Source organism: Penicillium vulpinum (assembly GCF_028829585.1).
Source record: "Penicillium vulpinum strain IBT 29486 chromosome Unknown utg000004l_segment0_segment0, whole genome shotgun sequence".
NCBI lineage: Eukaryota > Fungi > Ascomycota > Eurotiomycetes > Eurotiales > Aspergillaceae > Penicillium > Penicillium vulpinum.
In genome coordinates, this window is record NW_026643244.1 from 4,713,264 (window position 1) to 4,728,445 (window position 15,182).

At 47.3% G+C, this 15,182-nt stretch overlaps 5 protein-coding genes across 5 annotated transcripts; 1 reads left to right on the forward strand and 4 right to left on the reverse strand.

Moving 5' to 3' along the window:
* Positions 1 to 585: 585 nt before the first annotated feature.
* N7479_010255 (uncharacterized protein) lies at positions 586 to 1,830 on the reverse strand (the record flags this gene model as incomplete). Its single annotated transcript, XM_057257946.1, has 3 exons — positions 586 to 1,361; positions 1,437 to 1,627; positions 1,826 to 1,830. The coding sequence occupies 3 exons, from the start codon at positions 1,828 to 1,830 to the stop codon at positions 586 to 588; spliced, it is 972 nt and encodes a 323-aa protein (XP_057105404.1).
* A 1,917-nt stretch (positions 1,831 to 3,747) lies between these two features.
* N7479_010256 (uncharacterized protein) lies at positions 3,748 to 6,287 on the reverse strand (the record flags this gene model as incomplete). The annotated part of the gene is made up of 3 exons (XM_057257947.1): positions 3,748 to 5,891; positions 6,045 to 6,118; positions 6,193 to 6,287. 3 exons carry the CDS (start codon positions 6,285 to 6,287, stop codon positions 3,748 to 3,750), a joined length of 2,313 nt encoding a protein of 770 aa, XP_057105405.1.
* Positions 6,288 to 9,104: 2,817 nt separating this feature from the next.
* On the reverse strand, positions 9,105 to 10,880 carry N7479_010257 (putative amino acid permease; the record flags this gene model as incomplete). Its single annotated transcript, XM_057257948.1, has 4 exons — positions 9,105 to 9,892; positions 9,947 to 10,058; positions 10,122 to 10,328; positions 10,389 to 10,880. The coding sequence occupies 4 exons, from the start codon at positions 10,878 to 10,880 to the stop codon at positions 9,105 to 9,107; spliced, it is 1,599 nt and encodes a 532-aa protein (XP_057105406.1).
* Positions 10,881 to 11,609: 729 nt separating this feature from the next.
* On the forward strand, positions 11,610 to 12,894 carry N7479_010258 (uncharacterized protein; the record flags this gene model as incomplete). Its single annotated transcript, XM_057257949.1, has 2 exons — positions 11,610 to 12,210; positions 12,263 to 12,894. The coding sequence occupies 2 exons, from the start codon at positions 11,610 to 11,612 to the stop codon at positions 12,892 to 12,894; spliced, it is 1,233 nt and encodes a 410-aa protein (XP_057105407.1).
* A 774-nt stretch (positions 12,895 to 13,668) lies between these two features.
* Positions 13,669 to 15,106, reverse strand: N7479_010259 (MFS transporter MCP family solute carrier family 16 member 10; the record flags this gene model as incomplete). Its single annotated transcript, XM_057257950.1, has 2 exons — positions 13,669 to 13,816; positions 13,899 to 15,106. The coding sequence occupies 2 exons, from the start codon at positions 15,104 to 15,106 to the stop codon at positions 13,669 to 13,671; spliced, it is 1,356 nt and encodes a 451-aa protein (XP_057105408.1).
* Positions 15,107 to 15,182: the final 76 nt, after the last annotated feature.

The window sequence follows — 15,182 nt, forward strand, 5'->3', positions numbered from 1 at the left end:
CAAGTTCCCAGCTGTGGCTATCTTGTTCTCCGGATTTACCCTGTAAAATGACATATATGTAGATATTTCAAAAGACATTTCAAAAGATGTCATCCTTGTCTAAATAAGTATTATATACCTACCTCAGTGGCTCAGTGGATGGAGCATACCTTAACATCTGGTGTGGGGGATATAGGATATTCCCAACCCTGTGTGACTGGTAACCTGCACCCTGGAAATAAATTTGCGTGCTCTCCTATTTGTCTTTTTTGAATATAACCCGTGGGGATCAGAATTTGCTAAATTTGGCACATCTTTTTCCACCATTGTAGATATACAGTGTCTTAGATCTACAAGAATGTTTACACAGAATAAATTTTCTGCTTGAAAAAGAATAGAAAAGATTCATCGACTATCAATAAGCTAGTCATACATGCCGTGAATCTTGAAAACATATTCGAAGTAAAAACACAAATCCGAAGATAACAGATTGTGTCGAACAGGCTAGAGTCTAGAGATTTTCACAAGATAGAGTGGATATCATGTGAGGCCATCATAATGTTAGATCGCAAACAATCTCAGATCAAGAAGTAACTCTTCCCCAGACTACTGGCCCTGTTCCTCCTGCTCCTCGTCCACATTGTCCTCGGGGGTGATAATGGTAACCTCAGGGGAAACACCTCGGCCCTCGTGTCGTTGGAATTGGAGGACGCGGCGAACATCAGTGTTGAAGTTTGTGTGAGCCTGAACGGTAGTATCATCGCGCAAAGCCTGGTGGCGGCTAGAGCGTGCCCTGCTAAGTTGTCCTCGCTGGTAGCTTGCTTCAATTTCCTCAATCTCGCGAATCTGGGTATCAGACAGCCTGCCATCATGCAGAAAACGATCCTCTTCCTCAGTTTCCTGTGTCTCATCAACCCAGATGGTTCGCAGAATCTCTCGACCGCGGCGCATGTGACGCTCGTGAGATGGGCTATCGTGAGGTTGGACGAAATCAGACATATCGCGGTTGAGTGGCAGACCGAAAGCATCGCGAGGGCCGGTGGAAGCTTCATTCCAAGCCAAGTTGTGATCATCATCTTCCTCTTCATCAGAGGAGCTATCAAAGTCTGAGCGACTGACATAGATGTTCTCCTTATCCTCTTCCACGGTGTGGAAACCTTCCTGCAGAGGGCTGGGCTTGGGTGTCTCCTTGTCCGGTGGGTCTTCATAAATGGTAAAGTTCAAGTTCGAGGGTCGGTGAGACTCCCAAACGCGCAAGCTGGTCTTTCCTTTGCTGTCAGGCAGCTCGAGGGGCTCCATGGGAGCCATCGCAGCAGGAAGAGCCGGAGGGCTGGGAGTCACAACAGGCTTAGCGTCTTCAACCTCTTCGGGTAGATCGGTTCCTAGATTTGGAATAATGAGCGGCTCGTCCAATATTTGGGAATAAACACAAAAAGGAATGAGATAGAGAGACTTACCAGATGGATTCATGCGAGACATCTCATCCTCAGGAGCCATGCTAGATTCGTCGATGGCAGGAGTTGATTCCAGTGAGTTGTTTTCATAGTAAGAAGGATCGAGGTACCAAGGGAGGGGAGGTTCACTGATCTCCCGACGTCTCTGCGTGCGTGGTGATGTCACAGAGTCGCGCTTATGCTTGTGATTCAATCTGATGGAAGGGGACGAAATGAAAGCACCGGCTTCAATGTCCTCTTCTATCGAGGGTAGCACGAATGGGAATGGAGGATTAGTGCAGATGTGGGCGAGCTAGGTGGTGAACGCGGAAGAGCGTCAAGTGTTAGCTTGATGGGAAAACAGATGGATAGCGCGCACCCAAACGGGGAGAAACGCCGAGAGAATTACTTACCCCATCCTCGTTCACTTCAAGACTTACCTCCACTTCTACAGGTTCCGTTTTTCAAAGTCTGCATAGCCATTCGATTAGCTTACAATGCCATTCGTGAACGTTGCAAGTCTTTCTGTCGCGAATGTCTCCAGCCGACCAATTTGTCTGACTTATACCTCTTTTGAAGGGAAATTGTACCTTGGAGAAAGATATGTAGCAATGTCGTTGATTCGCGTGGCCGGTTGGTTCAAGCACTTCGGTCGTGTCTCGAAGATGTTAGCATGGGACCAAACGATAGTTCAAAGGCCGGGGTCAACACAGGGAATATACTTGGCTGCTTGAATTACAAGATGATACAGCTCAAAGCTGTGTTAGTATCTGTCCTTGATACTCGATAGCCTAACCTAGTACAAGGTATTTTCGGCGTTCTCTCGGGTAACAATGAAGACGAGACAAGATCGGAGACACGAATTGGATTATATAGGCATCGGTTTTCTAAGGTTCTCATAAGAGCTGTTTGTTACGCTTAGTCGTCCGCTGCTTAGTCGTTATTCGACTCGCGGGGCCGGAAGGTTAGTCCTCACTCGAACTGGCTGCTGACCAGGGCTGGAGATGAGTAACTTGACGATCTTAGAATTTGCATTTGGATTCCATCCTGTCTAGACTCTAACATAGTAGGGCATCCAAACTTAAACGTTCTTTCATCAATTTTATAGCTATTAAATATATTTGAATTGCTTGGATTTTGATCTGTGCTCTAGGAGAACAAGTGGTCATTTATAGTTCATTTTTATAGATCGATGGGGGCAAAGCCTATCACGTGTAATCACGTGATCCACATATCAGCATTTGCTATAGGGAAACAGATCGCTATTACACTTCACAAGTTATGCCGCATAGTAGACTTGCATGTGGTGCATGTGTAGTGGCCGTCCGACCCAACGATACCATGGGATATTCACACAAGTCTACGACTGAATACAAACAAATTAATAAAGACTCCGAAGAACGCAGCGAAAGCACGAGCGAGACCAGAGGAGATTACTGGACATATATGATATGTCATTAAAAAGGGAACATGTTAGAATTACTGTGAATTATTACAGTCCAGAGGAGAGTGATACGTTGGCTTGCTCATAACCGAGAAAAGGAGTAGATAGTATGTATGTAGTAAGGTGTGGCTTTTAGAAAAGGATATGGTCAACTGTCGGGTTCATATAGTAGTTCATGACAGAAATTGTTGAGATCGGGACGAGACACATTAATTACCCTACCTACCAAGCCCTTCATATATTTGATCATGAAACAAACATTTTACAAAAATCCCAGTCCCGAACAAGTGATGAATAGATTGAGGCTGGTCAGCTATCTATGGAAACAAAACGAATCTACTGGCAACCAGCGGAGAACAGAGATCCAATAAAGTCATAGTTAAAGACCGACCATCCATCACCTTATCGAGGTATATTGTCAACCCCCAGTTACAGTCATCACGACATACTCATCGGATCCAGTACCAGGAGACGCGGAACGAACGCATCGCCCCTTGAGAGATTTCAAGAACACCAGCAAAAAATATGAAGTGGAGAGGGAAATAAAAGGCCCGGTGATAGATGCAGCAGAATCACACCAGAGAGGCCAAAGCCAACGCAGCAAAGGCTCAAACGCTGAGTTATCGAACACCGGCATCACTTTCCCGAAAGAGCATGAGCAAATACATTGAGGAAAGAAAAAAACAAGAAAATGGGTATTTTGTTCTCTCAAAAGGAATTGCGACATTGCTGTGTGATCTGGTTGGATAGAAAATGAAAAACGAAGATCACGAGCCCCTATACATCGACTTCACCAAGCTAGCGTAAATAATCATAAATGGTCATTGAGCAGTGGTAAATAGTGCGTAAATGTAAGCGAGGCGATAAAAATCCATCTCCAATATTTTTCGTCTATCTGAACTGACCGGGACCGACCATACCACCACGGACGTCGCCGCCGTTGGACTGGCCGAACATCTCCAGGAGGTGTCTAGACGAGGGGGGAGGGCCCTGTGGGCCAGGGTTTCCAGGTCCAAAGGGACCCTGAGCACCGGGACCAAGTCCCATCATGGCCTCAGGGTTTGGAGGCATGGGAGGGAAGCCTGGGGGAGGGCCATTCATATAACCCGGAGGTGGCATCATGCCTGGAGGTAGGCCGCGAGGAAATCCTTGACGCTCATTCATTGGAGGCGCGTTGCCGGGCATAGGAAGCATGCCAGGGGGGAAGTTGGGGTTCATGCCGCGGCCCGGAGTAGATATTCCAGGAGGGCCCATAGGGCTTGGTAAATTTCCCTGCTGCGGGACAGGCTGGCCGGCCCATCCAGGGGGTGGTAGATGCTCAAGACCCGGGGGTCGCTGGAGCGGCATGGGAGGCTGGTTCGCGCCTTGTGGAGGTCGCGAGCCACCCGGAGTCATGGGACCTTGATTACCCTGAGGGAACGGCATATCGTCAAAGAATCCCATAGGCGGACCATTTGCAGGTCGCCGGCGGAGATGCTCACTATCCGGTCGCTGCATGTTTGCAATTGCCGGGTCATCAAGGAAAGCCGGTGTCTTTTGGGCAGAAAGCCCCGGTGGAGGACGTGGCATGCCTTCTGGCATCAGACCTGGAGGAGGGGCAATACCCGGGTTGGGAGACTGCTGGGATAGATGACCTGCAGACGGTGGACCGACTCGAACTTGCTGCATCAAACGAAGCAAGTGGGCCCTCTCTAGCGCCTGGGGATCCTTGGGGCCAACTTGGGCCATGGGATTCTCGGGACCAGGGCCCATGTAATCGGATCGATGAAGGTGTTCCCTGGAGGGAGATGGCAGAGATAGGGCGGCATGTTGCTGCTCCGCGTGCATCATGGACATCGTCCGTTGCTGATGGGGCAAGCCCATATCGTGAGGCGTAGCATTCTCCGAACGTTGTCCGCCAAGCATCTGCAGAATACGTTGAAAGCCTTCTTGGTCCGCACTGTGGGATGGGAAAGGCATACTCTCAGGTGCTGGCTGGGGCTGTTGATAATGCTGGGGCTGGGGTAGCGGGGCACTAAAATAAGGCATCGGCTCGGGCTCTCTGGCAGGGCTCTCCGGCATGGGGCTAAAGAGACCTGCAAAACGAGATGATTTTCCAGGCTTTCCGGGAAAGGGGGAGGGTTCCTTCTTGGCAACTGGATCAACAGCCATAGGAGAACTGACTTCCGGAGTCTGAGGCTGAGCCTTCGAGTCGCCCAGGAGCCCGAAGAATCTTTCCATCGAATCATCGGACATGAACTGAGCACCGGAATTGCTGAAGATCTCACCATCGGTACGGCGGGTCTCCGCCTTCTGATATTCAACATGTGGCTCTTTCTTCTCCTCAGCATGTGCCGGGGGCTGTGCGGATGGCCCAGATCCAGCCTTCATACGCTCTTTCCAACGTTCAAAGTCCTCCTGGGTATGTGCTCGTCGTGGTTCATCTCGTTCATTGGCATCCATCCATTCAGGGTCTTGTTCAAATTTGGCGCCGCGGTTCCATTCACGCTCGGTGCCGTGTCGGGTCTGGTTTTGGCGCCATTCTCGGTTGCGCAACGGCGGTTTATCATCATCAGCAGCATCAGCGCCCTCCTGAGCCTGTTCATCCCGGAACCAGCTTCCTTCATATTTGGATCGTGGGGGCTGTCCTTCTTTCCGAGCGGGGAATCGGCCATCTTTGTTGTCACGGGGAACCCGTTCAGCGTTGGGATCGCGAGGTCCTTCCTTGTTTTCCCATCTGTCAAACTCGCCGTTTCGTCTAGGCTTACGCTCCTGCTCCTCCGGGCCGAATGTGCGACGTGGGCGCCCGGCATTCCAGTCTTCTCTCTCACCACGCCGGGCACTCAGTGGCCCTGGCTTGGCCTCCCGTCGATCTAACTCTTTATCCGGTGCATCACGGTCCTTGAATAACCTATCTCTGAAGTTGAATCGATCGTTCTTAGTCTCATCCGAATCATTCGGCCGCGCTGCTGGTCGGTCTGTCAGGTCGAGCGAGCCTTTACCACCAATGCGAGATGAGGCGAAGGCGGTTTTTGGGGGACCGAGTACAATGTCCTCTGGAAATATAATGAATCCACATTAGCAAGTGCGTTCATTGCAGATTGATCAAGATACTTGATGATTGACAGAAAGGGAGATAATAATACCAGAATTGGAACCCCGAGAGATATGTTTGGCCTCAAAAAAGCTAGGCCTTCTGTTCGTAGTACCAGTCTCAGCTGGATTGTTGGCATCACGGGTGTTGTGGGGTTTTCGTTGTGTGGTTGTCGGGTCAGGTTGAGGCCTAGAGGTTGCGGTCAGTCTTGACGTTAATAGTGCGGGACAGCCGAAGAATTGAGAGTATTGGAGCTAACATACATCCATTCTTCAATTGGAGGCAGGCCAGGAGGCTTTGCGACGAGGGGCGAGCCGCGGAGCCATATCAGCTCATCGATCTCGTACCGTCGCGCCATGGCGGCTCGGTCTGTGAGGTTGTGTGTGCGTGTGGTCTTCTTCACGGTAATGATTGGTTCATTGGTCGAAGGAGTAACAAAACTGGACAGAGGATTCAAATAGGGTATATGAAGATATGGGATGTTTCAAGCAGAATATGGTGAATAGGAAGCAGGCAGTGTTGGGTGGTTATGGAAAAGAGGTTGGATGAGGAGAAGCACACAAGCCACCTTGTGGCGATGGCGGTGACCAGTGTCTCTCTCGGGAGCCAACTTTCTACTCGCCAGTTGCTGTTCAACAATGCGACCAGTACATTTAGATCACATTTTATATTCACACCTAGACATTAATTTTGAGCATCAAACGTGATCTAAAAATGTGTGTCTTACATAAAATTAGATCCCTTTTCGTCTTTTCACCTAAAAACCATTGCAGAATAGTAAATGCGACCTATAACGGTGCGAGCGCTATCCAAGGAGCTCACTTCTTATCTTCGTGTCTCAGATATATATATTTCCTTCAGTCTTACCGGGTGTGATTTTGATGTTCTAAACGCAGCACCGTCATACAATAGCCCAAGCCACAGATAGTCACACTGCCCGCTATTTTCATGTGCAATAAGTAACTAGGTGCCATAAACCTATAAGACAAACGAACCCAGATAATGAAAGAAGTGTAGATGTAGCCTCCCCTCACTAGGACAATTTTCTGGTGCGAACTATACTTATAAATGTGTGAAAAAACCAATATTGAGTCGTAGGACACCCTCCATATTGCACAGACCGGAGCTGTATGTGTTAAGAAAGTACTACGAGGGATATGAAACGCGGTATAGGCGTTGGCGGTGACTGTTTTATTGCAACTCAAAGTAAAAATCTCTTAGGGCTCTAGGCGTGTGCCTTGAAGGTAGTAATAGATTACTGGATAGGACTAGCCTCCCCTTGAGGCAAAACTAGAATATTCGACGGGTAATAATGAATATCGGAGAAATTTATATTGATAAAATGGACATCGGTCTCAGTAGAGGGTATATGTGTGAGGAGTAGCATGATATGGTAGGGCCGAGAGCTGGATCTTGATAGGGGTCAATATATGTACCGGGGGAGTAAATCTCAAGACTGTTCATCCTTATATATCGGAAATAAATATATCACTTGGACGAACTTGTGATGTTAGAAACCTGACTACAATCTAAGACAGCACAAATCACATATAATCAGATCGCTCATCAGATTCATATTCAAGGATCACAAGTATCTTTAAATTTGATTAGATATAAAATTGATTATCAAACGTGATAGCAATCTGGAAAAGTGAGCCATTCAGACTTTACATATTGTATCTGAAAACCCATCCGAAAAGACTTCTGGAAATGGTGTTTGCTGGTAGACCTTTGCGGCTTTGATAAGGACATCATCAAGGATTCTTCCCATCACTGACCTGGACAGCCCTAGAGATAGGAGGTCATCTTATGCCTCGCCAGTGACACCAAATATTTCTCAGCTATCGTGCTCCTTCTGCTGCTCCAAGAAGTCCACAACTTGATACTGGAATCAAACACAAAGTCAGAATGAGCGAGAACACGAGCCGCATTTTACGCCAAGTTCGATTAGGAAAATTTAGAGAAAATTTAGAGATTCAGATGAAGAGAAGAAACCAGTCATGCGTAAGGAGCTGGTAAGTTTTGCTATATCGCATGTAAAGAACAGTATGCGAAAACTGGGTACTAGTCTGCTTTTATGAAGTGTTCGCTGATGAGAGCAAGCTGCCAGTTCTGTTGGTCTATAGGGCAATATATTTTTTTCGCCGCCCTCCTTTTATTTTTTATTTTATGATGTTTATTCTTTTTTATTTTCGAACATATATTCTGAGCTCTGTATAGATCTCTGCAGTTCAACATATAACTATACACACTGGGCTCTTTTGTGCGCAACATCGTGTAAAATATCTGGTCAATCCATAGCGATATTCAAATCCTGCTCATTACTCTTCATATAAGTCAAGACATGACTAGCCAGCTATTTGTGCAGCTTGGGCTTTTTCAGTTCCTTTATATCTTCATAAAAATCTTCAAGGGCTCCTTTACTCATGGCGATATCCCTCGTGAATTGACCGGTAAGCTCTATCTATCCCAATATAAGCGAGGAATATCTTAAACTTCAGTAGCAGTCGAGAACTAAACGGTACACCTGGCAATTGCCATTAACAAATAGAACGATTTTGATGAAGATAAGTGTATACTGATGGGTTCAATTGTCCTATTTACTGTAGCTCTTTTTAGATCGCTCATAGAGCGTGGACTTCATTTTATAGTTAAGTAACTTCTTCATCACCACCAATGCATTTACATGGGTAATATAATTTCCTCTTATACAAATCCTAATACATACGACCATAGGGTGTGGAAAACAGGGCTTCCCGTCCGCTCAGCCGTACTTAAGCCACACGCCGGTGAGTTAGTAGTTGGGTGGGTGACCACCAGCGAATCCTCACTGTTGTATGTTTTTGTTTTTGTATATTTATTAGATACTAGATAGAGTATGTTTGGATAGGAAGGGACCACAACGTGGCCATGACACTCGGAAGCAAGGTTGCTACAAGGGGAAATTGATATAGTATACCTATTTCCAACTCGTGTGGTCAACTATTGCGCCTCCTACCACTGATTGAATGCTGGCACATAATCATTTCGGTGCGTGTGAAGCCTTATTTCTACAATCATATGTACATGATTCGCTATTGAAAGGAAGATGATACATAATCAGTTGGCTAATTACTGAGAAATGCAAGAGTGTGAAAAACTGGGATCTAATCTTCATTTCGAGACCTATTATACCTCAATCAAACTTCTTCGGTTCCACAATATACTGCCCCTGGCCCGTGACATCTTCCTCCGGACCGTTCCTGGCAGAGAGATGCTGGGTAACGCCAATATAAGTCTTGCGGCCGTATGCGAACCATGCGATTGTAGGAAGAAACACAGATCCAAAGACCAAGACGGCCGGAGCGTAGTTAGCATTGAGGGCTGTTGCAGGCATCATGGTCGGCAAACACATGAACACGACCAGGAATACGCACAAAACCAGCGAAATAATGGCTAATGGTTTGCTGAAGCGCCCCAGAGTGAAAGGTCCTTTCTTCAGGTGGCTTTGCTCCATTCCCCAAATAACCCTAACTCCAAGAGGAAAGCAGTAGCCCACAATATAAACCACAGCACCACTAGATGCAAAACAATAGTAGGCCGTCTCATTGCCGATGTATATCAGGGGGATAGTGGCCATCAAGCCATACGAAACGAGAATGGCATAGATCGGCACATTCCATGTCGCATTAACCTTGGCGAAAATTGGAGGAAATGCACCCTCTCTTGCGAGGGAGTAGATAATTCGAGAGGTTGCCGAGATACATCCCGGTCCAGCGATGGTGAATCCCATCACAGGAACAAATACTGTCATTCCCACGGTTGCTGAAAAGCTTCCCCCTGATACGTTGTACATCAATTGGACCAGCGGGCTTAATCTGGCAACGGGGCCCCCGAGGAAAGCCGTGATATCAGGGATGCAGAACATCAACGCAATGACCCATGGGAATGTAACAACGCCAGTCACTAACACTGTGATCCACACTGCAGGCATTGTTAGTTACTGGTGTTTTATAACCTCCTTCACTGCGCGCTTACTTGTCTTCGGGAGATCACGGGCGGCATTCTTCATTTCCTCGGCCATATGTGTCGAGCTATCCCATCCAACGACGGCGGCAGCAGGGGCAAGAAGTCCGATGCACCATGCAACCTTTCTCATATGATGCATGTTAGCACGTGTTATTTGGGGGAGGGAGTATCATTAGGAGCTTACGCCATCGCTCTCCCATCCAGTGAGGTTGGAATGGTTGGTAAAGACATATGTTGCGGAGGATCTGGGATTGGTGTGGACAAGCAGGTAAATTATAATTGCGAGGAATCCGACAGTATGGGCGGCCATAGCAATAAAAGAAGTGTGGTGAAGGTATTTTATACCAAAGATGGACGCGAATAAGTAGAGGGTCATCAATATGAGCATAGTCTGTGCTTTGTGTTAGGAATAGTTTGGGAAGAGAGAGAACATTTTCAGGCTAGTACTCACCACAGCAGTGTGCCATCGTTCATATACATAGCCCTCGCGGAATAGAATCATATAGGATGATATTTGCATGCAAGTAGCAAAGTTTCCTGCAACACTTGACAAAACCCAAGCCCAAGTCGTGATCCATCCGGCGTACCAGGAAAATATTCTCCGAAATCGCGGTGGCGACATATATGCAACGTAGTGATACTGGCCTCCGGCGGTGGGGATCATGCTTGCATATTCGCTGATACAGAGAGAGATAATCAAAGCACCAATGGACATGAGAAGGTAGCCATATACCATGCTAGAGCTACCACCTGATGTCAGAGCTTGAGCCGAAGAGGCCGTAAATGCTTCCCAGACTCCATTGTTGCAAAAACACATGAAGGCCAAAGACCAGGCATTGAAGTTACGTTTCAACTCCTGCTTCTCAACACCCAACCTGGCAAGATCAGCTGCATCCTCATCGAAGTCGGATGGAAGCGGCTTCCGAGTTTCATCCAGAGACATGCTTGGAAGATGGAGAATAAGCGTGCTAATGTCAGGCTGGAGGGAATTGGTAATAATTCTGGCTGGACCATCTATGCTTTCTTTATATATCTGTCTTTCCAACGTGATGCTTTCCCCATACTCCAGGGGGCTCCACAACCTCTTACAACATAGCAACTAAACTCGGGCCTGTTATGATAGCCGTATATTGATAGAGTAGATTTGCTTTTTCTAGCCTATTATACCCCTAGCATGCGGGAAAAGATCTCAATGGCCACAGTGAGACGTGAAGGGCGGGGTAGGCTGAACGATCCAATCTCCGCGATATCCGGAATCATCTAGTGAGAAGGCGTTTTCCACACAAAAATATATAATATCAGGGGACAATCTAAGCGGCATGGTTGGTCTCCGTAAGCCTTAATTTGCCAAATCCGGTAGAGATTGGCGAAAAGGCGATAGGTGCCAAGTCCGGGGAATATACATACGTAGTCCGGGGAAAACGATCCATGCATGTGCCAATTGCTTAATTATCCGGTTATCATGAGCTCAGCTCCGTTACTTGTCGAAGAGCTTGGCTCCATATCTCGGTGCTGGAGGGTAAATGAATTATCTATATACCAGGTCCCAACTTATCGCAAGCCCCTAAACTGTGTCTTCTATTCCCGCTAGTCCCAGTTCGCCTCCAAGATTAAACCCAACGATCCCATTTTGGCTTATTCAGCGGCCCAACTTCTAATAAAATCCGACAAGATGCACGTCATAGTGGTTGGTGCAGGCTTTGGTGGACTGGCCTGTGCAGTTACCTGTGCCCAGCAAGGGTTAAAGGTCACTTTGCTCGACCAAGTACCGGAGTTCCTACCAGTGGGGGAATTGATTGGCCTCGGCTCAAATGTGGCCCAGATCTTCAAGCTCTGGGGCATTTTACCTGCCATGAAGGCAATCCGCCAGGATGCACCGTTTATGACATTGCACAACTACGATGGGAAAGTCCTCGCGGTGGACAACACCCTTGGCGAGGCGGAAGAAAAATTCGGTGCGCCCAACCTCAGCGTGTTTCGAGGGGAAATGCACGCCATTCTTGTGGAATACGGTAAAAGCTTGGGTATCATATTCAGGAACGGCTGTAAAGTTGTTGATTATGATGCTAATAAGCCAAGTGTTATCCTGGCTTCCGGGGAGGAGGTTGAGGGCGACGCCGTCATTGCATCGGATGGAATCAAAAGTATCGCCCGGGGCAAGGTGTTAGGGGATTATGAAGAGCCCCTTGATACTGGATATACTGCACTCCGAGCATATGGTGATGCAAGTTTGATAGCCGCTGATCCAATCGCGAAACATCTTGTCGAAAACGGTAAGTCTTGTCGGTTATTTCTTTCGGTCAGCATGCTGACTATGACTCACAGGAGACTCTGTGTCTTTATGGGTTGGCCCTGATCTTCATGGCATTGCTCTTGCACTCCGCGGTGGCAAGGAGCTGTTCACGACTATAACCTACAAGCGGACGCCAGGTCAGCCCGAGATAGAAAGCTCGGCGCAGGTTTTGGAGCTTATCAAAGACTGGGATGTGGTCTTCAAGCGAACGTGGGAGCTCTTGCCTGACGAGCTCAATATTTGGCCCCTGGTCTACCGGAATTGCTCTGAAAAATGGGTATCGGATTCGGGCCTGATTGCTTTGATCGGAGACGCTGTACATCCTTTCCTGCCTTCTTCGATGCAGGGCGCCGGCCAGGCAATGGAGGATGGTGCAGTACTCGGTCTTTGTCTTGCTAAGGCTGGTAAGGGGTCTGTGCCTCTGGCATTGAACACATTCTTCCGACTCAGACACGATCATGTTGTGGAAGTTCAAGAAATGGGTATCGAGCAACGGGAATACTGGCATAATAACCACGACGAGTCGGGAGAAATGGTCAAAAAACCCGATGATACTCATGGTGCTGTGAAAACCCAGAAGTTCTGGTCGTACGATTGTGTGAAGGTTGTTGAGGAAAGCTGGGAGACTGTCTCAGCCCAAGTGGCTGCAGAATTGGGGCTCTAAAAGCCAAATATATGAACCGGTGTCCTGGGTGTTGTTTTGTGGGATATAGAATGTTAGAAAAAGCAGAATATTGAATAGCAAGTCTCATGGTGCCTACAACTTTCCTACAACCCTTTCACCTTCCTTATATTACCTAGTTAGGGTGGATAGCCACATTATCAAGGGGATATGTTGATAATTCTGAGAGCCATGAAGGCTACCAGAAACTCCAGCATCCCCATCTAGCAGGGAACCACGGCGAATAGACCCTCCACAAAGGAGCTTTTATTGATAAAGAGGCTGTTGTATCTCATAAATATGTCGCCAATGTGAACTGAACTGGTAGTGGGGGGCGGAGTGATGAGCAAAAATGGAAGGCGAGTCGAGGGTTCCTCGGTGGAATTCAACATGACTCTGATTCAAACAAGAGCAGCTGAATCCTGGAGTGCAGAACGTGTGGAGCGGGGAGCGTGGTCACTTCAGGAAGTTTAAGAGCGGTTAAGAGGATGATGGCCTATCCTGCCGCTGGAGATTTCTAGTTAGTCATTGGGAGGTGCTGGGAGTCTGGCTAGTTGACTATGAAAAGAGGCGCCAGTGGGGCGCGGGAAGTTCAGAGAGCTACGAAGAGCCCATTTCTGATCGAAAGGTGCGTGCAGAAATGGCCACGCAGAATCGCATAGTAGAATGCGAGAAATGAGAGAATCAAGAGCTGTGAGAGAGAATAAAAGATAGGATATTGAAGAAACTATCTGTAAGACAGGGAACTGGGCATGTAACCCCAGTATTTTAAGCAAATCAAGAACTCAGAGTTTTGTTCTCAAGTTCCACCCACCCCGAAGAATCCTCAAACTTGTCCAGCATAGCAAAGCTAGGCCATACGATAGTCCAGCAAGGATTATCAATGGCCTGTACGATGCATTTGGTAGCTGAAGAAGCAGACCACCTACAGGAATACCGATAAGAGACCTGAGGTGAGCAGTAAATTAGCAAAAGTAACAAAATTTCAATTAGAGATCCAGTCATACCCAATGCTAGAAAATGCAAACAATGTCCCAGAAACCTTTCCATAGTTTTCTGTCTTGCACAGTCGGGACATACAGACAGGTGCTAGGCTTATTGATGACCCACTGCAGAAACCAAACAGGATGACAAATAACCAAAGGAAATTAGGATTGGCCTCTGCAGGAAGCCAAATACCAAGGATTGAGGTAGTGGATAAACCGAAAATGATTATTTGCGTGTTAAACCATCCAATATGATCACCAATAAACCCAGCCATACAGCGGCCTAGCAATGAACCACAACTCATGGAAGTGATAAGATAATAGGCAATTGATAGTGACATATCCTGCTTCAAGGCGTACGAAGTAACATATGTCATTGGGATGAACATGCCGAGTTCTCCGAAAAGAAGTCCGAGAGCCATGAGAAAGGGCTGAAGGTCAAGTAAGAGTCGAAGACTAGGCATGGCTTTCCAACCATCCGCTCTCAGACTTTGGCGACGCTTGGCGCTCAGAGCCGGAGTTTTCATGAGAACGACAGCAGCAATTTCAAATGGCAGAAGAACGACTGATACTGCCAGGGTCATCTTCTGAAAGCCGATCTTCGGCAATATCGAGCTGATTATAAGGGGTAGAACAATTCCGCTAGCACTTCCACCGGATATCGCAAGCCCCATGGCAAACCCACGTCTATGGAAGAACCAGTGCTGGATAGTACCAATGGCGCAAGTGAAAAGAACACAGGTACCTATACCTCCGAGGATACTGATGCAGAAGAAAAACTGCCAGTAAGTCTTGCAAAAGCCTAGAAGGATATATTGGGCCAGTAGAAAGACAGGCCCAACAGCAGACAGTGGGCGAGGGCCGTAAGAATCAAAAATTGGCCCAATGAAGAGGCTTGCCACAAATGTTAGAAAATTATAGAAGCCAAAGATCCATCCAATATTTCCCGCTCCTTCGGCCTGTAACTGATGCGAAGCTATCCAGGAATGGTATACACTGATTGAATTCATGAAGGACAGGGCAGAAAAGAAGGCACAGAAACAACCAAAGACCACAAGCCACGCTTTCAGCCCACCATCGGGATAAGATTCGTATTCCGACACATCTTCAGAGCAAGCTGCCCCAATCTGGGATTCAGGTGATTGAGGAAGGAGAGTATCGCTTAGTGATTGAGAGTCTATTGTTCCATAGCCATGAGTTTTTTTTCCATGGTGTTGACTGTCTTCCATTCCTGTTCTCTGAGGGTCGCAAAAATAGGTCAAGATAACTGGTAATCTTTCCGTGGTATATATCCAAAATTCTTTA